The sequence below is a fragment of the Panthera pardus genome, unplaced genomic scaffold, assembly GCF_024362965.1.
Source record: "Panthera pardus isolate Hobbes unplaced genomic scaffold, ASM2436296v1 HiC_scaffold_21, whole genome shotgun sequence".
In the NCBI taxonomy this organism is placed as follows: domain Eukaryota; kingdom Metazoa; phylum Chordata; class Mammalia; order Carnivora; family Felidae; genus Panthera; species Panthera pardus.
In genome coordinates, this window is record NW_026526777.1 from 28688093 (window position 1) to 28708396 (window position 20304).

General features: G+C 49.3%; 1 protein-coding gene across 8 annotated transcripts in view; it reads right to left on the reverse strand.

Moving 5' to 3' along the window:
• The window catches only part of NAV1 (neuron navigator 1), a 247045-nt gene that overhangs the window by 7289 nt on the left and 219452 nt on the right, over positions 1–20304 (reverse strand). For 5 of the 8 annotated variants that reach the window (XM_053909067.1, XM_053909068.1, XM_053909072.1 and 2 more), the window contains 18 exons: positions 20039–20209; positions 18850–18902; positions 18044–18067; positions 17855–17932; positions 14851–14934; positions 14497–14608; positions 10178–10299; positions 6289–6485; positions 5839–6031; positions 5578–5746; positions 4689–4786; positions 4426–4521; positions 4027–4186; positions 3110–3345; positions 2138–2292; positions 1924–1995; positions 1235–1431; positions 376–494 (listed from right to left, as the gene is read on the reverse strand). In XM_053909067.1, the coding sequence (XP_053765042.1) occupies positions 376–494; positions 1235–1431; positions 1924–1995; positions 2138–2292; positions 3110–3345; positions 4027–4186; positions 4426–4521; positions 4689–4786; positions 5578–5746; positions 5839–6031; positions 6289–6485; positions 10178–10299; positions 14497–14608; positions 14851–14934; positions 17855–17932; positions 18044–18067; positions 18850–18902; positions 20039–20209 (2336 nt within the window). The remainder of the gene's footprint in view (positions 1–375; positions 495–1234; positions 1432–1923; positions 1996–2137; positions 2293–3109; positions 3346–4026; positions 4187–4425; positions 4522–4688; positions 4787–5577; positions 5747–5838; positions 6032–6288; positions 6486–10177; positions 10300–14496; positions 14609–14850; positions 14935–17854; positions 17933–18043; positions 18068–18849; positions 18903–20038; positions 20210–20304) is intronic. The other 3 variants (XM_053909069.1, XM_053909066.1, XM_053909070.1) reach the window with 3 other exon arrangements.

A 20304-nucleotide genomic window follows, 5' to 3' on the forward strand; every position in this document is an offset into this window, starting at 1 on the left:
GAGGATCTGAAGCAGGCTCTGCACTGACAGCCCTGAGCCCAATGTGGGATCTCACAAACTGTGAGATCATGACGTGAGCCGAAGTCGGATGCTCAAAAGACTGAGCCACCCAGGTGCCCCTGTTCTGATCCTTAAGAGAGAGGTCTGAGTTGGGCATGGAGCCAGAAGGCCCAGGACTGGACAGGTCACAGAGACAGTGCTCCCATAGCCATTTGCTAAATGGTGACTGGAGACACGGCCTTACTCTACCTAAGAGTAGGAAGAGAACCTAACTAATCATAGTAGCTTCATGTCTAACCTTGAAGAGATATTCTGCTTTGTTTGGTGGGACAGCCTGACCTTGGGGATTGAGTAGAGTCAGACGGTAGGGCTCACCTTGATCCCATCCTTCGCTCCTTCCTGTAGGTAGGGAATGATAGAATTGTTCCACAGGTCAATGAACCAGGTCCGGAAGTCTTCAATGCCAATGGGACAGGACAGAAAGAAGCAAGGGCCTAGGGAAAAGGATGAGGCCATTGAGATGGCTGAGAACTCAGCTCTCCCTAGTCATCTCTCTCTTTTACTTCTTAATACCAGGCAGAGGGATCTGATAACTAAAGGAGCGAAAGAAATGTATTTTTTTTAAAGTCTATTTATTTAAAGAGAGAGCAGGAGTGAGTGGGGAAGGGGCAGAGAGAGGGTGAGAGAGAATCCCAAGCAGACCCCTGCTGTCAGCACAGAGCCTGGTGCGGGGCTTGATCCCACGAACCATGTGGTCATGACCTGAGCTGAAACCAAGCCGGACACTCAACTGACTGAGCCATCCAGGCGCCGGGGAATAAAAGAAATCTAGAGTCAGGCTGTCCTGAGATTGTTGTCAAGACTAGTGGGAGCGGCTGCCTGGCTGGCAGTGTCATAAACATGCTTCCTCACAAGGTAGAAGCAAGGTGAGGGAGTGATGGGAACCTCTTCCATTCCCTCCTGAACACTTTCCTTCCTTTTCCCTGTTAAGTGTGGGAAAAATGAGGGAGCGGGGTTAGCTTTCTGCTGGTTGAAGTGATTTGCCCCCATCATGGGGCTAACTGTAAGGGGAACACTTCTTAAGTCATTAAGCGGACCTGGGTCTGAAGCCCTGAGGCTTGCCACTCCTTTACATGCTGAGGACTCCAGAAAGAAAGGGGACCATCCCACCGGGTGGCAAAGTCGGAGAGGAAAGCCACCTTCTGACCCCAAGGTGGAAGCTGAACCCCAGTACCGATAAGGAAGTCTGAGGTGCTGTGCTTCTCAAGGAAGGTGTGGAGATGGTACCACAGCTTGGGTACCCAGTCGAGCACCCGAAGCAGCTCTTCCTTGTTGGCATTGATGTCGCTGTCCGACTCTACCAGCTTCCTCCTCAAGTAACGAACCAGGAAGCCATTGGCTGGCTCCACGTTGTTGGAGAAGGTCAGCATCCTGCAGCCAGGAATGGGGAGAATGGGGTCGGGGTGGCAATGCGGACACTGTCGGTGCTCATCCCCTGCCAGTCCGTCCCTCCTCCTGCCTGCCTCCCACTGATGCCCGCTGGATTTCTTTTCAAGTAATAGTGGGCTCGGCAGAACTCAGGGCAGTAGCACTGGGCAGGCAGAGCTGACCCTCAAATCAGTGACCCTCTTCAGATAACCCTCTGACCCTAATGACCCAGATGGGGAGGTGGTGTGTGGGCAGAGAACCCAAATTACAGCGTCCTAGCTTCAGCCCCTAGTTTTGCAGTTTCTTCCTCTTCTCGAGGGGTCTCCTCCACCCCATCACTGACATGGCAAATATACCTAATCTCTCTTCCCAGCCCAGAGGCCCCGCCTAATTCGCTTTCCTTCTGCTACTGCCCCTCTAGTTGGATCCTGGGATTTAACTAGTTCATAGAATCTTAGGTAGGGTTGGAAGGTTCATCCAGGGCACAGTTCTTACCTGAAGCTCAAGTGCAAGCCATGATTGGGTGTCATTTTTACCGGCTGATTGGTGGTACCTATAATATAAGGACTGTGGGAGAAGGAGGAAAAAGGTTTACTTAGACTCGTTTTAACACTTGCTTTCTGCTATTTAGGCCCAATGGCAAGCTCACAGGTTGGACCGACCAGGCTCTCTTCCCACTGTGGTGACTTTGGTCCTGAGTCCCGCTTACCATTTGTGGTACTTGCAGGTGAGAGCCCCATTGACCAGCTCACTGATGGAGCCTGCTTCACTCAGGTCATCCAACAGGATCACCAGGGGGACATCCCCAATTCCTGTCTCCCGGTCTATCTGGTTGGCCAGGTTGGAGAGATACAGTTGCAGATCCTGAGATAAGAGAAGGGAGTGGGTCAGCACTCAGGAGTCGAGAGCACTTGGATCAACCTTGGGAGGAAGGCTTCCGGAGAAGCTATGCTAGTTCTGGGTTTCCCTGGAGCCTTTGGTTCCTGTTTGATGCATTTTAACATGCGATTGTAGAAGCACGCTACTATGGACTGATAAACCATGGTCCCAAAGGCTCCAAGGCAACCATCTTAAGCGGTGTCTCTTAAGTCCCCGAAGGGTGGGGATCATATTGTCTATCCTACATGGCTTTTCACTGGGTTGGCACCACGAGCCACTCCAATGGACGTGCCTCCCCGTGCCGGGAAGAGCCAAAATTTGAAGCGACTTCAGAGTGTTCAAGAGACATCCGGATTTGGCAGGGAACCGCATAATGTATAACGTTTAATTCTGAGTGCTTCTCCCCAGAAAGTTCAAAGTCAAGGTAAAATGGAAAAGAAATACTGAAAAGAAAGGTAGAGGGAAAAAAATAAAAGAAGAGACGGGATTTTCAGGGTTGGCAGAAAGTGAGGTGGAAATCAGGGTGTCGTTTAGTTCAGGATCAGCAAAAGGGAAAGGAGTGTAACAGAGGCCACGGGAAGAATGGAGAAAGAAGGGAAGGGAAAAGTGTGGAAAGAAACTGGGGGCAGAGGAGGGACTAGGAAAGGGGATGCGGTGGGATGGGAAAGAAAAGAACTCTGAAGGGAGAAGATTCGGGCAAAGGGGAGGAAAGGGAAAAGAGGGGGTGGGGAAAGGCCTGGGCAAGGCTTTGGGGAAGCAGAGTCCCAGGCAAAGGCCGGGGGGTGGGTCAGGAGGCAGCCACCTTGCAAGACTGTTGGTGCATGTTGAAAGTGCTGACGATGCCCTCCGTGACCTCGCGGCCGGAACGCTCCACCAAGTATTCAGCCAGCCGGTTGGTCAGGTAGGTCTTCCCTGTGCCGCTGGGGCCCGAGAGGACGAGGCGCCGGTGCTTGAGCAGGAGGCTGATGTAATGCTGCATCATCGGCTTGGGGACCAGCGTCTCAAACACCAGGCTGTCGACGCACTTCTCCTTCAGCCCTGAACATCCCCCCCCGCCCCAGAGAGCGTGAGCCACGACCAGGGCCCTGAGGACGGCAAGGGCGCCTGGTGGCATTTCTTTCTTCAGAGCCCACTGAAAGAACTCAGAACCACCTGCCCTGTGGTTCCACGAGAATCCCCAAACCCCTAGTTTTGAAAATGCAGATCTTATTTTTCCGGACATGTTCTGAGCTATGGGTGTGTGGGTGGAGTGAGAAACCCAGGCTTCCTAGAAATTTCTCTGGGAAAAAAATGGCCCTGGAAATAAAAGTTAGGATTGGATCTTACTCATCTTTTTATTTTTTATTGTTATTTTTTAATGTTTACTTATTTTTGAGAGAGAAAGAGAGCAACAGAGGGTGAGCGGGGGAGGGGCAGAGACAGCGGGAGACACAGAATCCGAAGCAGGCTCCAGGCTCCGAGCTGTCAGCACAGAGCCCGACGTGGGGCTCGAACCCAGGAGTCGTGAGATCATGACCTGAGATGAAGTGGGATGCTTAACTGACTGAACCACCCAGGCGCCCCTTCCTGATCTTTTTATATCTCTCGTCACTTAAGTACAGCGACCAGCACAGTATAGCTTCTCAGTAAATCCTTGTTGAACGAATGCGTGACGGATGGTCTGATGTTCCTCTCCCTCCTTCACCCCGTATCGCTGCACCCCGAGAGACAAAGACTGACCTTTGAGGGAGACCGATATGTTGTTGACGCCCCGGCGGCAGGGAGGCATCTCTGGGGGCTCTGCATCCAATACTCGCTTCACGTGGCTGATGCTATAGCCATGGATGGACTCGGTGCTCAGTCCAAGGGTGGAGGCTGGGTCCATCTTAGAAATATAGTCCTAACCGACAAGAAAAGGAGAAAAAAAGGAATAGAGAGGAACACCAAGATGATACAAACACAGATGTACAAGCCACAAATTTTAGAGGGAACACAAGTAGACAGAGTAAGGGAGGAACATGTTTGTCCTAGTTAGCATTTCTCCACGAAGCATCAAAGGTCCCCAAGATCCCAATGCCCGGATGGCTGAATTTCCCATGAGAAGATGAACCACCTTTGTGAGTACATGTATCCCTTTACCTTGAACACTTGGAAAACGGCTTCATCCAGCATCTTCCAGTCAACTTTTCCACTGACCTTGCTACATCCCAGGAAGAATTCCTGTTGCTTCAAGTCCTATACGGCCAAGGCAGAAGGATGTGAGCCTCAGTGCAGATCACTCCAAGAAAGGGAGGGATCATGAAAGGCATTAGCATTGGGGTACTCTGGTTTGGGGGTATTCAGAGACGCGATTTTCTTGGATAAAAACAATAGTGTGACCAGGCCTTCTTGAAGTTCCTTACCCCTTTGATGATGTGCTGGGGGGGCATCCTCACCACCACCCGAAGGGTCACTTCCTCCTTTGGACCACAAGTACTGATGCCATCCATGGGTGACAGGTCTGTAGACGGTGAAAAGAACTATTGGCTTTAGGGGGCACCCACAGGCTTTCCTAAACCTTCCAGTCATCATCCTTTCCAAATAAGTATTTCTTTCTTTCTTTTTTTTTTTTTTATAAAATTTTTTTAACGTTTATTTATTTTTGAGACAGAGAGAGACAGAGCATGAACGGGGGAGGGGCAGAGAGAGAGGGAGACACAGAATCGGAAGCAGGCTCCAGGCTCTGAGCCATCAGCCCAGAGCCTGACGCGGGGCTCGAACTCACGGACCGCGAGATCGTGACCTGAGCTGAAGTCGGACGCTTAACCAACTGAGCCACCCAGGCACCCCTCCAAATAAGTATTTCTTACAAAAACTGAAGCCCAAATGAAGGTTCAAGGACCAGGGTCACCTGGGTGGCTCAGTCGGTTAAGCATCTGACTTTGGCTCAGGTCATGATCTCATGGTTCGTAAGTTCGAACCCCACATGGGGCTCTGTGCTGACAGCTCAGAGCCTGGAGCCTGCTTCGGGTCTGTCTCCCTCTCTCTCTGCCCACCCCCAACCCCACTCGTGCTCTGTCTCTCTCTCTCTCTCTCTCTCTCTCAAAAATAAATAAACCTTAAAAAAATTTTTTTTAAAAAAGGTCGAAGGACGCTAACAACTCTTCGTGTCTCACGACACTGGCATCTGCTTGGTTTAGGCATCGTTCCCTCCGTGACCTAAGAAAGATGCCACCTGTACAAGTGGAATGGTGTCACAGCGAACCCCTTTTCTTCTTTCCACCCTTAAAAGTTCTCCTCCCAAACAGGTACCTGTGTCTGTGAGACTTGGGCTGAAGGAATGTGTGAGGGCAAGGCCCAGGGAGCGGCGAGGGGACGATAAAGCAGATGATCCAGGGACCTGCCCTGGCGTGGAGCCTGATGAGGGGCCGGGGGCTACCTTCAGCCGGTCATTCTCCGCTTTCAGCAGGTCCACCTCCAACTGTGGCGAGAACAGACAGGGTGGGGCTGCAGCGTTGGACAGATCTCGAGCCTCGGTCTTCCCTTTCCTCAGCTCTCTGCCCAGACACCGACCTGCATGTTGTGCATCGTCTCCCGAAGTTGGTCCAGTTGATGGGCAGAGTTGAGGGCTTCCAAGCGGATGTCTGTGAGCTTCATCTCCTTCTCCCACAGCTCGGAGCGCAGTTCTGATACTTCCTTCTTCTCCGGCTCCTCCTCCTCGTTGCCGTGGAACAGCCTAGTGTGGGGAACCGGGTGGGCGGGGCCCCTGTAAGAAAGTGAGAGTGAAGCCAGGTCATGTGGGGAAGCTCTAGAGTGACTAGGGGACACTGAGACCCTTGGCTGGTAGTCTCGGTTCCTCCTGCCCTGAGATAATCAGTAGCAGGAGTGGGAGGGAAGGTCCATCACTGGCCTCACATGCTCCAGGAGACATCTACGGTGCAGGGGCAATCGATGGGCAAAGCTGCCAGCTCTGGCCAGCAGCTTACATAGTACTGGGCAGGGTGGCGGGCAGAAAGCACTTACTCGGTGACATCAATGCCCACAGAGGAGGAGTTGGAGGACTTGATGGAGGGCGAAGCGGTCTCTGTGGAGCCGTGCTGTAGTTTGGGGGATGAGGGGGCAGAGGAGTCGGGTGTGGCAATCTCCTCAATATCAGAGTATGAGGAAGCTGACTTGGGTCCCTTTTTTATGCTGAAGGCTTTGTTGAAGGAACTTCGAAGCTAGAAAAAAGCAGATCCAGGCAGAGAGACGTCAGGGCTCCACTCCGGAGACTGGGTGAGGACTGGTCTGGGATTTCTGAGACAGAGAGCTGTACAGACAGGGTATTTGCTTGCTGTAATTAAGCCTCCCTCTTAAGGCTTCATTGGCTTCATGGAATATGGACAGAAGAGTTGCCTAGAAATTAGGGCTGAGAGAAAGTGGAATGTTCTGGTTCACCGTTGTAGGCTATGGGAACTTCTTGGGTCTGCTCTCTCCCACGGGGGAACTGTGCCCCCGAGAAGGGCAGAGAGAAGCCCCCGGAGGTCATATGGTGGCCAATCTCTCAATGACCCCATCCCACCTTCTCCAGCAGACCAATTACTGCTTGCTTAGTCTAGAGCCTTGCTCACTTTGGGTCTCAGGATCCACCTTGACCAGGGCTCATCAGATCAGAATCCATTTACCTATTAACCAGAAACTGGCAATGTGATTCTGTGGAAAGCATCAGAAGGGAGTGGCATCAAGTTTCTTTTAGTTCTCTTGTGCTCAGCACATCCCAGAATGATTGAAACAGACACAAGTGCTTTCTACTATTTCCACTCAAATGTCCTAGAGTAAGGAATATTTCCCAGCATTTCCTCAAAATACTTGGGATACTACAATTGGACCATGGTTTTTTTTGTTTTTTGTTTTTGACCTTAGGTGTGTTGATGAGCTTGGGTGTTAGGGCTGTGAGCTAGAGATGCAAACCAGGGCTCTGTCCCACCCATTCACATGCATCCATATAGCATGCACACACGCACAGGGACACAGATATGGGATGGCAGCAAGAGACAGAGAGTAAAGGAGGGGTCGAAGGCTGTAGGGGACAAAAGCAAACCAGATCTTTGGGACAGTGAGAGAAAAGAAAGGAAAATTTGAGTCTACTCTTTCACAGTGTCTCTTCTGGAACACAGGAAGACTGTCAGGTGATGCGTGGAACTGATGGCAGTGTGTGCTGTTGTCTCCCAGGTAGGGCATAAAGGACCAATCTGGCTGTGATGGGGATATGAGAGAGAGAGTATGTGTGTAGTTAGCTAGAGTATGCGTGCAGGGGATATATCATCACTGAGGAGTCAAGATTCTCCCATAATGCTCAATTCTCCACAGAGATGAGGAACCGAGGCTGAAAAGTGACTTGTTTGAGATTGCAGGATTGAAGGAAAGCCTGGGACTGGAACTCAGCCTTCCTAATTTTCAGCCCAATAGTCTTCTCTACATCGCTGTAGCTATGGGAAGCTATGTATAAATGAGAGAGAGTGACAGAGAGACAGAGAGACAGAGAGACAGAGTGTGCGTATGTGTGTGTGTGTGTGTGTGTGTGTGTGTGTGTGTGTATGTATGTATGTGTGTGTGCAGAAAGAGATCCTGTGACCACAATCTGCCTGGAGCACATGCCCTGTAAGATCACTAAGATCCTGAGAGAGAGAGAGAGAGAGAGAGTAGTGTTCTCTGTGTCGCTCAGGGCCCCCAAAGCCCAACTGTTGGCAGATGTTGATTGGTGTCAGATGGTGAAGGATTCCCTGAGTTCGGGAAACAATGGATCAATCAAGCGAAACGAAACAGACTCTTTTTTTTTTTTTTTTTTTTTTTAAGTAGACTTCGACCAGCGCAGAGCCCAACGCAGGGCTTGAACTCACGATCCTGCAATCAAGGGTTGGACGCTTAACCAACTGAGCCACCCAGGCACCCCAAAACAGACTCTTTACTGAGGGACTTCTCAGTTCTTCCTACGTGGATGTGCACTATAGAAATGCAGGGCTTCTCAAATTTGATGATGGCATCACTGTTTTAAGGGGCATCTCCATGGACTAGAGCACAATACATTCTGGGAAATGCTAACCTAAAGAATCAAGTTTAAATAATTAGCCTAGCATTTCAGGCCCTTCATATCTGTGCCTCACTGTACTCAGTGCTCTAGCTACACTGATTTTAATCCCTGCCCCACTGTTCCCCTTGTGATTAGACAGTGTCTGTGTAGAAAGCCTCGCGGCACACTCTCCTGTCAAAGTCACATCTCAGTTTAACTTCTACCTCCTTTGTGGGGTTTCCCCTGCCTTCTGTAATTAGTTTCATCTATGAGCTCCTTTAGCACCCCCTGGCTGAATTAAGCATTTCGGCACCGTTGGACTGTTATCAATATTATATGTACAATTTTGGTTTTTGTCTCCTCAGCAATTCTGCAGGTTTCTTGATGGTTCAAATTACAGGCTCCACTTTTCACATCCTTCGTAACACTTGGCACAATGTTAGGATAGGGTTAGTGGACCTCAGATGTCTGGTTTGTTCTGGGTTCACCTTCTGCTTGTCTGAGAAACTATACCGTAACCCCTGAAATGTCTTTGGAAACTCCATGGATGCTCAGAGGGCTTCAGGTCTGCGGGTGGTTTGAGGGTGCCCTGGATTGAATCATAACCCCTCCTATCTCTGGTTCATCTCCCTATAGAGCGAAATCTCCAGGCGAGACCCAAACTGAACTGGCCTCTGGAAATTGTGGTCAAGATAATGTTCATCCAGCGATTCTCTTCCATTTTGGGCTTCTAGGGTTTAAGGAACAACAACAACAACAAAAATCAGAAAGCTCATTTTCTGGATAGGGGAACTCAAATTGACTGCTTTTATAACAGTCTGATTTTGTAAAAAGGGGAAGACAGGAGGGAATAGATCAGGATTTTGTTAACTCTCCCATTTGGCCCCCAACCAGACCACTCCTCTGTCCTCATGTGGGGCAGCCGTGGATGGACCATGCAGTGGAGTGAGTTAGGAACTCTGGGGTGGTTGTTACGGTTAGTTTTATGAGTGGCCGCTCTTTCTTTAAGGGAGGGAGTTGCTCTGGAAATGGGGAAGGTATGGCAAAAGGAAAGAGAAAACAAGGAGAGAGGAACTGGGTCTCTTACCTCATAGACCTGGAAAAAAATAGGGATTTGAAGTCAGCATTTTGAAGGGAAAAAAAAAGAAGCAACACTTAATCACTCATTTCACACAGCTGGGACCCATCTGTGCTACACAAAGCTTTGGGGGCCAGTGCCATTGAACAGGGGACAGAGGAGCAAGACATCTCCATTAGGGGATCCTCTCCTTCCCATAGGCAGCAGAGGAGCTAAAAGTGTTTTAGATCTGCCTATAGAATTGCAGAAAGGTCATCCAAAGTCAGTCTAGGGCTATCAGGAGCCAGCTGGGGGAGTCGGTGGGGGGAACTATGTCTGGACTAGTCAACAATAATATAAAGATTCCTTTTGAAGTATTATGGAAAGTTCCATAAATACTTCTCCAAAAAAAGTGAAGAAATGGCTTCCAGGAGCATCGGGCATGAATGGCTTTGTTCAGAAAATCTTCTCTCCGTAGTAGAGAAGGAAATGGGCGAGGGGATTGATAGGACGTTCCCTGCTAGAGATTTCTTTCCGTTGCCAAATTACATTGGATCTAATCGAAGGCATGGAGAACCCAAGGCAAGTGGGTTGCCTAAGGGCTAGAGGGATGGCCTTGGTACAAGTGGGGTATGACTGGGATCAAAGGAGAGTTTAGCAGACTTTGCTCTGAGCAGATACCTGGGGCTTTGTGTTAACCCCAAGGGACCATATCTTGGTTGGTTCTGGAAGGAGCCAATCCCTATGCTGAGGTGGAGGTGGCCCACCATGGCTCCTCACAGTTCTCGCCCCCAACCTATACCTACCCAGCTCTTTTTCTTCTTCTTTTTTGCATCAGCGTCCTTGCCACTGCCAATGCTGGAATGGCTGGTGATGCTGTTGAGGCTCGAGATGCTATCTGAGGAGTTCTGCCTCTTGATCCGGAGTTCTAGGGGCCACGAACAAATGGGAAGCACACACAGGGTAGATTTAAAGAAGACATGAGACTTAAGGCAAGTCTAGCTGCCAAACGTAGACGAGAAGGGTACCAACCAACTCCTACAGCCACATTTTTCATTTTCTGGATAATTTCTGTCAACGAGCATTTATGGAGTGCCAATCATGTTTCAACGTTAAAAACATGCTAAAGGTGTGCTCGCTTCGGCAGCACATATACTAAAAAAAAAAAATGCTAAAGGTAAAAAAAAAAGTAAGAATGTAAGTTAAGAAATGCTTCTTCTCCTCAAGACGCTTCCAGTCTAGTAGGATAAAAAGCAGTACACAGACTAATGAACTCAGCCTGATTAGGTCTGAGAAGGCCTAATGAAAGCTTGCTCTCAATACTTTGATGGAGACATCAACCTACTGCTTTTTTTTTAAGGAAACCCTACCCCCAATGTGGGGCTCGAACTCATCACCCCAAGATCAAGAGCCGCATGCGCACAGACTGAGCCAGCGAGGCACCCCTCAACGTACCATTTTTCATGATTTTTCCCCTGTAATACTTGCCTGCCTGGTGCTCCAAGGCCAAGCATAACTAGCCACTGTCCTGCATTTAACCTAAATGAGCTTTCATTTTCTTATCTGATGGGTAGAAAATCCTTTTAGCTCCCTGAGAAGGTTTGGAATGGCATAAAAAATGACCCACATTGCCACCACAGGGAAGGAAAAAGTTAACCAAGGAGGAAATGTTTGAGTCTTGAAAGAATAGAAGTTTTTCAGACAGGAACACTGGGAAAACTACTTAGGGCCAAAGAAAAAGTACATGCAGAGGCCCTGTGCAGGGCTCTGGCTTTGTTTTGTGGAACCTCAGGCAGACTGGAATGGGAAGCAGCACAGGGAGCACAGCAAGAGGTGGGGGTGGAGGTCAGGTTCAGGCCAGGTCAGGGAGAGCCCTAAATGCCTTTTTAAGGATATTTGCCTTTGTGCCATAGGTAATGAGCAAGAACAACAGAGATTTTGAAGCAAGGGCAAAATATAATCAGATTTTTAAAAATTATTATGCATTTCTGGTCATGGAGAGAGTGAGAAAATAAACCAGAAACTACCCACATCTTCACTGAACAGCTCTTGTTTCTAGAAGGACAGCTGCAAACATCTACTCAACTAGCTCCCTATCTCCGATCTAACCCTCCACTTCCTCTTTCAACAGGGTATCATAGTAAGTGCTATGAAAAAACAAATCTGCTGGCATCGTTCTACAGTAGGCAAGATGTTAACATTGGAGGAGACTGGCTGTCCATTTCTTTGTAATTACAGGTGAGTGTGTGATTATTTCAAAATAAAAACGTTTTAAAAATCTGATTATATTTATATTTTGAAGGTAATGAAAAAAAGGAGGCCTAACAGGGCTAGATCTTAGAAACCTTGGTGTATTGCCTCTGTGTGTGTGTGTGTGTGTGTGTGTGTGTGTGAAAGGGTTTTTTTTTTTTTTTTTTTTTGAGCACCTACTATATGCCTCACACCATGGTGAGCTCTTCTGATTTGATACAACAAACGTCTGGTTAGGTACTATGTCTATTTTACGGAAGTCAAGTAAAATAAGTACCAAAAATTATTAAAGTTTGAAAAATGGGGGTCCCTGGTGATTTTAGTGAAAGCAGTTTCGGTAGGATGATAGTAATGGAAGCAAATTAGAGTAGGGTTAGGTGAGAAAGGGGAGTGGAGGGTAAGTTGGTGAAGGAAGGAGTGAAGATTATAATTAGAAGGGATGTAGGTAGATACATCTTTTTTCTTCTCTAAAGATAAATGAGCCTTCAGCCGCATTATAAGCAGAGAGGAAGGAGTGAATGGGGAATAAGAGGTCAAAGATGTAGAAAAGTATGTGTATGTGTTCTGGGGACATCAATGCTAGGGGGAGCATCCCCAAGCATTAGATAAGGGATCCCTCTTGGCCAGAAAGGGCAGCCCCTTCTAAGGAAATGGGAGAAAAATAAGTAAGGATTAGATGAATATAAACTGATGGAGTGGGGGAAGAGTCCATGGAGTTCTTACTTGAAAATGTTTTATTTTCTTGATTAAGGAGGAGGCAGAGTCTATGTTCAGAGTGAGGCAGGTCAATGGTGGAATAAGGGGCTGGAGAACACTGATAGAAGTTGGGGATCACTGGGGCGCCTGGGTGTCTCAGTCCGTTGAGTGTCTTACTCTTGATTTCAGTTCAGGTCATGATCTCAGATTTATGAGATCGAGCCCCACATCGGGCTCTGTGCTGACAGCATGGGGCCTGCTTGGGATTCTCTCTCTCCCTCTCTCTCACTCATGTTCTTTCTGTCTCTCTCACAATAAAAATAAATAAACATTAAAAAAAAGAAGTTGGGGACCACTGATAGTGGACTAAAAAGGAAAACAGGCTGCAGGCAAGTTAGAGGACCATCCAAGTACCCTGGAAGCCTGCCTGGAGTCAGAGATTGCAGGATTTGGGGGCATCAGACCACTACTCATCTTGACTTTCTCTAGCAAACTTGACTGTTTGGTTGTTAAATGCCAAGGCTAACTTGTCATTTGAGCCCCATGTAACCCATGTGATCTTTGTCTCATTTGAAGAGTAGACTGCATCACCCTTGGAGAACAGAAAGGAGGATCAAATAAGAATATATATGTGTGTGTATATAAAAAGGTAAAGTGCTAACTTTTTTAAATTTATTTTTTAAAATTTACATCCAAGTTAGTTAGCATATAGTATAATAATGATTTCAGGAGTAGATTCCAGTGATTCATCCCCTACATATAACACCCAGTGCTCATCCCAACAAGTGTCCTCCTTAATGCCCCTTGCCCATTCAGCCCACACCCCCCAACCCAAACCCCTCCAGTAACCCTCAGTTTGTTCTCTATATTTAAGAGTCTCTTATGTTTTGTCCCCCTCCTTGCTTTTATATTATTGTTGCTTCCCTTCCCTTATTAAAGTGCTAATTTTGGGGGCTTCATTTTGTAGAGCAGTTTTAGGTTCAGAGCAAAATTGAAAGGAAGGGGCAGGGCTTTTCCATATCACCCCATGCCCCACACATGCGTAGCCTCCCCCACTCTCAGCCTCCACCACCAGACGGATGCATTTGTTACAACTGCTGAGTCTGCACAGACACATCATTATCAGCAGAGTCCACAGCTGACATGAGGGTTCACTCTTGAGGTTATACATTCTACGGGTTTGAACAAATACATTCACAGGTAGTCCCTGTTACAGTATCATCCAGAGTACTTTTGCTGCCCTAAAAATCCTCTGTGCTCCGCTTATTCACCCCTGCCTGCCCCCTGAGCAATCACTGATCTTTTCACAGTCTCCATAGCCTTGTCTTTTCCAGAATGTCACAGAGTTGGAGTCATACAGCACGCAGCCTTTTCTCATCGGCTTTTTCCGCTTAGTAACGTGCGTTTGACACTGCTCCGTATCTTTTCATAGCTTGATAGCTCATTTCTTTTTAATGCTGAGTAATGTTTCATTGACTGGTTACAGCACAGTTCATTCATCCGTTCACCTACTGAAGGACATCTCAGTTGCTTCCGAGTCTTGGCAATTATGAATAAAGCTGCTATAAACATTCAGGCTTTTGTGAAGACATAAAATTTCAGCTCCTCTGGGTAAATACCAAGGAGTGTGACTGCTGGATCATATGGTAAGATTACTTTTAGTTTCTTTTCTGTTTTTTTTTTTTAATGTTTTGTTTATTTTTGAGAGAGTGCAAGCAGGGGAGAGGGAGGCAGACAGGGAGAGGGAGGATCCAGAGTGGGCTCCGTGCTGACAGCAACAAGCCCGATGTGGAGCTTGAACTCACGAACTGTGAGATCATGACCTGAGCCGAAGTCAGACGCTCAACTGACTGAGCCACCCAGGTGCCCCTGGATTTACCTTTGGTTTCTTAAGAATAAAGTGCTCTTTTAATGATTGTCTTTGACGGCTCTTGGGCTCTGTCCTAAAGGTTCGGGGGAAGACCCATGGGGATTGCAGGTCTGCTCAACTCTCCCTCATCCCCAGGGATGGGAGGATCATGCCCCTGGCTCTGACCAGTCCAGAGCATCACACTGAAAGGCATCAAAGGGCCCGCACCTTCTAAAAACTTGATATGGGACCCAGCATATTATAGGCATAGGTAAAAATTTCCAATAACCCCATTCCTGTTCTCCTTCAACCTGAGGTTGGATGTCTTACCTTTGGGTGTGGTTTCTGAGGCATTGAGGGCTCCCTGAATGACTGCCTGTGCTTCAGAGTTCTTTTTCTTCAGAAAGTCTATGGTTTCTCGTAAATCCAGCAGCTCGGTGTCCTAGGAGAGATATGACAATAGTGTCATTCGTTGGGATTAGGAGCGCCTACTGTGCGCCAGGCAACAGGCGAGGCACTGGAATTCCACCAGACTTGATAGAGAAGGCAGGGGACGGGGCAGTTGTGCTGAGGGGCGCGGTGAGAACTCAGGGTGATGGGAAGGGAGGGAGAACCTGGTGCTCAGGAGAGAGGGGGTGAGGTTAGCCTTAGCCTGTATGCCAGGAGAACTCCCAGCTCCCTTACCTTCTCCTCTGCTGTCTCTGCCAGGTGTCGGAGACGGGATGTCATATTCACTAGGCTCTGCTCGAAAGCTGCCACTAGATTAGCCTGAAATAAACATGTCAGGAGGTTCCTACGTTGCCTGAGGCTTGGGAAAAGAAAAGCCTATTATGGGAAGTAGTTTGAGCTGATATTCTGTGTCTCAGCACTGACCATTGCTGACAAACTTTTTGGTGATTTTTAAACATCGATTTCCCTGAGCAGACAAGGTGGAATTCAAACACCTTTCTGGCCTGAAGAGATTTCCTGGTGGGGACCAGCTTCCTGAATGATGACGTGGCACAGAGAGCATTAGGGTAGGGCAGGTTTTTGGAGGCTCTAGGAGACTTGGGTCCTGGTACCTATCATCACCAGAGGTGGGACTGTCCCTCGCTCTTCTGGGACATTCCTATTATCTTGGTTTAACTCTTCCGTTGTCTGGCGGACTGGCCCCCATGGGTCTAAATCACCTCCCAGCATAAACTGGTGCTTCCTTCCACCTCTGCTCTCAAGTGCCGTCTGTTCTTAACTCCATCCTGCGTCTCCTAGTTCCTGGTTTCTTCGGGCTGTCTTTGCAGGGCTGGAGAGGAGGAGCTCAGGAAACTTCAGGGGTATTCCACAGTTTGGCCACTAGATGTCAGGTGGATTTCATGAGGAGGAGGCTGGCTGGGGAGGGTGGAGCTAAGGCCACTAGGAGCAGGAGCTAGCCCTCCAGCCTTTGAGAAAGGTGCAGGAAATGAAGCAGGGGGCTAGGAATGGAGGAACAGCCATCACTGGAGGATATCTGACCAAGTCAGCGACCCTAGCCAGAAGTGACAGGCATATTTTGGGCAAGTCCTTCATCCAAAGCTCTAGGATGTATGTCTGTGACACCTGTCACTACCTGTGAACCAATGATTCTCTCCCCCTGTTGGGCCAACTCTAGTTTATACGTATTGCCCTTGAAACATGCCTGGAGGCTTCTTTCATTTGACAGTGGCTGGAGGCAATCCCTTTGGGCCTGTGTGACCTGCCTCTTTCACACACATGTACCCTGAATCTATCTAGGCCTGGGTTCCGTGGCAGACCTATGTCACGACCCTGAGCCGTTGACTTTCACCTACTGTACCAAACAGCGGTGCCTCCTGTTTTCGTGGCCTCAGGTTGCCTCTTACTCACTTCTCCACATCCCTGTGAACAGACTGCTTGGAGTCCCCAGACATCTACTCGTGGGAAACCCCAGGAACTGTCAGCTTCCTGTGTGCTGTCTTGGCGCATTGGGCCCTTTGCTCTGGATGGGCTTTCCTCTCGTCTCCTACACAACTTCTCCCTCCTCTGGACCTTCCCTAACCCTCAACCTCACCAGGGTGCCTATAAGACCTGAAGGGTAAACAGTGGTGCCAGAGAGAGGCGGGCACTTGGGAGAAGTAGAAGTGCCTTGCAGCCCTTCCCTGTCTAGGGTGTGTCCTCAGCGTGGGCTGCTGGGAAGTTACATGGAACACAACAAAAGCTCGATCAGGAATCAAGGGATCCTGCAGAGTCCTGGCATCACTGTCTCCTGCTTGAGGACGGGATTCCGACCCTCAACAGAAATCTGCGTCTCAAATTCAGAACCCGTCACGTCTGGCTATTTGTTCTCTCTTAGCCAAAGGGAACTTCCTGTTCGAAGAAAAATCACCTTCTAAATTCATTTTCTTGGCTTTCACCCAGCCTTGACAGCATGATGGCTGACAGATTCAGTGTAAATGAATCAGACACACTAATGTTCTCTGCCTCCCTGGCGTCTCTTCCCCCAGCATCTCCCAGATGTGAATTTCCTGGGGTGTGCAGGACGTGACCCAGGCCACTGGCCATGGTGGGTGGGGCACATGGGAAGGAAGCGACGGTTCTTGCTTGAATTGTAATTCTTATGGGTCTCCAAGAGTGGAAAACGGTGCTTGATATGGGCTTCAAACAAACTAGCGAGGGCACAACTTATTAGCTGAAGGTTTGGGAAAAGAGGATAAAGAGAATAATGAGCGTGGTGAGGGATCGGCTGCTGAAACGGGATGGAAACATGCAAAATCTTGGTAGAGAGTCTTCTACCTGATCCCAAGGAAGACCTCAGGCCTGACAGCTGGGTTCCCCAGAGAGGAAGGGACAAGAAAAAAACCCCAGAAACTACTGCGGAAATTGCAGACATGGTTACTTTTGTGTGAACACTTGGAAAGCTCCTGCAAATCCGGCTCAGCTGTTGTTTACAGCTTTGGGGGAAAATGGCTCTTATGTTCTCTGTTTGCAACTTGGTCACAGGGGAGAAACTACCACAGCCTAGGGAGAGGAGGTGGCTTCATTTCCCCCCATCTCACAGGGTAGAAAAACCAAGGCCTAAAGAAAGAAAGAAACTCATTCTTCTTGGATGGACGGAGGGCACGCTGAGGGCAGAGAATCCTGGCTCCCAACCTAGAGCTCAGGTCATTTGTGCCACCTGCCCAAGGAGACTGCTAAGAAAAGGCAGTTGCGAGCGCAGCAGCCGGACTAGAACGAGAACTGTGTTTCTAAGTGGTGCCATGCTCACCCAGACAGAATGCTAACAGCCAGTTCTGTGCCCGCCCGGTTATGCGGTGTGAACAAAAACACGAACATACCCCAGGGCAGCAGCAAAAGAGTACCAAGGGTTCTATAATACATAACTATTTCTGTCCATGGCCAATGGCAAGGTTGTTCCCACCTCCATGCAGAACCACTGATAATCCTTTCTGTCTCTAGGGAGTTCAAAGACCACTGGGCACGAACATATCCATACCTATTCATTACAGTGGGGGAAAAACAGTTCTTTATAAAAATTGAGACTCTGAGGAAGGGAAGGCCAGTCACCAAATCCTCTGTTGTACAGCTATGAACGGGACCCACTCCCTTGGAATCTAAGCCCAGGGGATACCTTATGAGAGAATTCCCCTCCTTTGGCTGAACTTATCTGACTTACAGCCAAACTAACAGCCTGGGTCTTCCCCTACTTTATGGCACTCACATTGGCAGAGAGTTGAGATGTCAGGGTGGCCACTTTTTCCTGGGACGATTCCAGTTCCCTACGAAGCTTCCGGATTTGCTGTGAAAGGGAGAGAAATACAAACTTATGGTGGCAGAAGAAGTCGGAGATCTGGAAGCAAAATGGGGTGCAGAGGTGTTAACAAGCCGAGACAAAGGCTTTGCACCCTACCTCAGATTGCATCCTTTCTTCAGCCTGAAGAAGGAGCACAGAAGGAGAGAAAGAGAGAAGGAGGTGGTTACTATGGAGGTGAAGAAGCCAGGCCCCAGTGGCAGGGCAGAGAACTTGAAGAAGCGTGACTCAGAGGTACGAAGAGGCTGAAACTCCGTTTCTTGGCCCTGGCCCCTCACGAGGTGAGCTGAGACCCTATACTTGGGTTCACATAAAAGATTTCTCTGGAGCTCATCTCTAGCCAACTTTGTCATTGCCAAGAAGGCTAGGAAATGAAACTCAGGTTGATCTGAAGGCTAATCCTTACTGCCACTAACTTGAAGGAGTGAAGAATTAGGGGCAAAATAAATGTAAGGCCCGAGTTACACCTCACAGCAAAATGCGGTGTGCCCAATCCCCCCCAGTAAACATCTGGTAAATTCTGTAGGCTATGAGGATCCTGGAGTCCTATAAACCTACCCCTCCCACCTTGCCACGGATGCTTCTCACTTAACCCTGGCACAGAATGGGCTCTATCATAAGGGGACTATCGATTTTTCAAAGGAGGGGAACAAAAGGCACCAGAGTTGCTCAGGAATTGGTGGTGAGGCCATAGGGACCACTGAGGAACCGATGCACAACCAAGCACTCCGAGCTCCAGGCGCCTCCCCCGACCCACCCCAGATCCATAAGGCATAATGAATAGGTAGCAGTGCCCTGCCCCCCCGCCCCCCTCCTCGACTAGTTACCCACCCAACACAGGTCCTAGGGAGCAGAGCAATGGTAGGAGACAGGGGATGAGGGAGGAAGAGAAGTAACGCTCTTACTGAGGAGTAAGTGGAGGAGGCACTGGAGGCCAGGGACAGCACTGAGCCATGAACTGAAAGAGAAGCAGAACACAGAGTTAACAGAGGGCTCCAGGGATAAGGGGTTTCAGGGCAGAGCCCTAAGGCAGGAGTTTGGATTCTGACTCTGGAGGGCATCTGGAGCAAACAGGTTGGTTATGACAACAGCCCAGAGCAAGCAGGTGTCTACTGAGGAGGCGAGGTCCTGAGCAGAGCTAGCCTCCTCCCTCGGGCTACATTTTTCTGGCAGCCTGGGGATGGCGGGCCCTTGCTCAACCTGCTCCGAGGGGCACGAGGGTTCAGGGAGAGGGAAAGGAGATATTCGTGGATAGGCGTCATCTTATCTTCTCAGCTCTGGGGACCGGACCGTTCAGATGAAAACCGTACTGAAGTATAAAATACTCGTTCTGATGATTCAATAGCCCTACTGACACAACTACAGCAGCTTCTGCAAGGATGCCTCCAGGCTGAGCGTCCTGCAAATAACAACCGGAAGTCTGCTCTCTGGTAAAGCCCCATCTTCCAGGCTCTGACCATGCACACCCAGATCATCACAAACAACCACAGGGCCCTCCTTGAAGCTAAACTTTGGAACTGTTGTTTTTTTTTTTTTAAGTAGACTTCACGCCCGCCCAGCGCAGAGCCCAACGCGGGGCTTGAACTCACGACCCTGAGATCAAGACCTGAGCTGAGATGAAGAGTCGGACGCTCAACCGACTGAGCCACCCAGGCACCCCATGGAACATTCTTCAAAGAGGAATGAGATGCCGAGGTCTTCCTCAGGATTTAAGAGCTACCATTATGCCCCTTGATCTTGTCACATACTCTGAGAGACTGTGGGGGAGAAAGACCACTGGGGGAACGAGGAGGGTAGGAGCTGCAGTTTTCCGAGCGCTCCGAGGGGTACCATGTAACCCTTCCACGCTCCATTTCCCGCCCCCAGCCCCAATGGCAAATGCTCCATCCCAAAGCCCCAGCGCCAGACGGTGCCACCCAAGGTTTCTGGGCCCCCAGACCCTTCAAAGGGATGGGAAGAAAGAACTGAAATGGCCCGAACTCGATGTTCTGTGAATCATGTACGTGTGTGTGGTGGTGGTAGTGGAGGTGGTGGCAGGTGAGGGGGCCCAGCAGAGCTGGAATGAGCGTGAACCGCGCTGGCATGAAGTCTCACCGTCGTCCGTGGGGTCTCGGAAGGATCCTGACCGAATCATCCCCTTGGGTCTCTCGGCCAGGGACAGGGTGCTCCCCATTTGGGAGCCGCTGTACAGCTCGAAGGCCGCCTCGTGGGTGGGGATGCTGTTGGAGCGGGTGATTCTTGGCGTGGTGGCCGCAGTGGGACTCACTGGAAGGACAGAGGGGAGGGGGACAGGGGAGGGAGGGGGAGGGCAGGAGAAGAGGCAGGGTCATCAGCTCTCTGGGTCCCTTGGGAAATGGAGC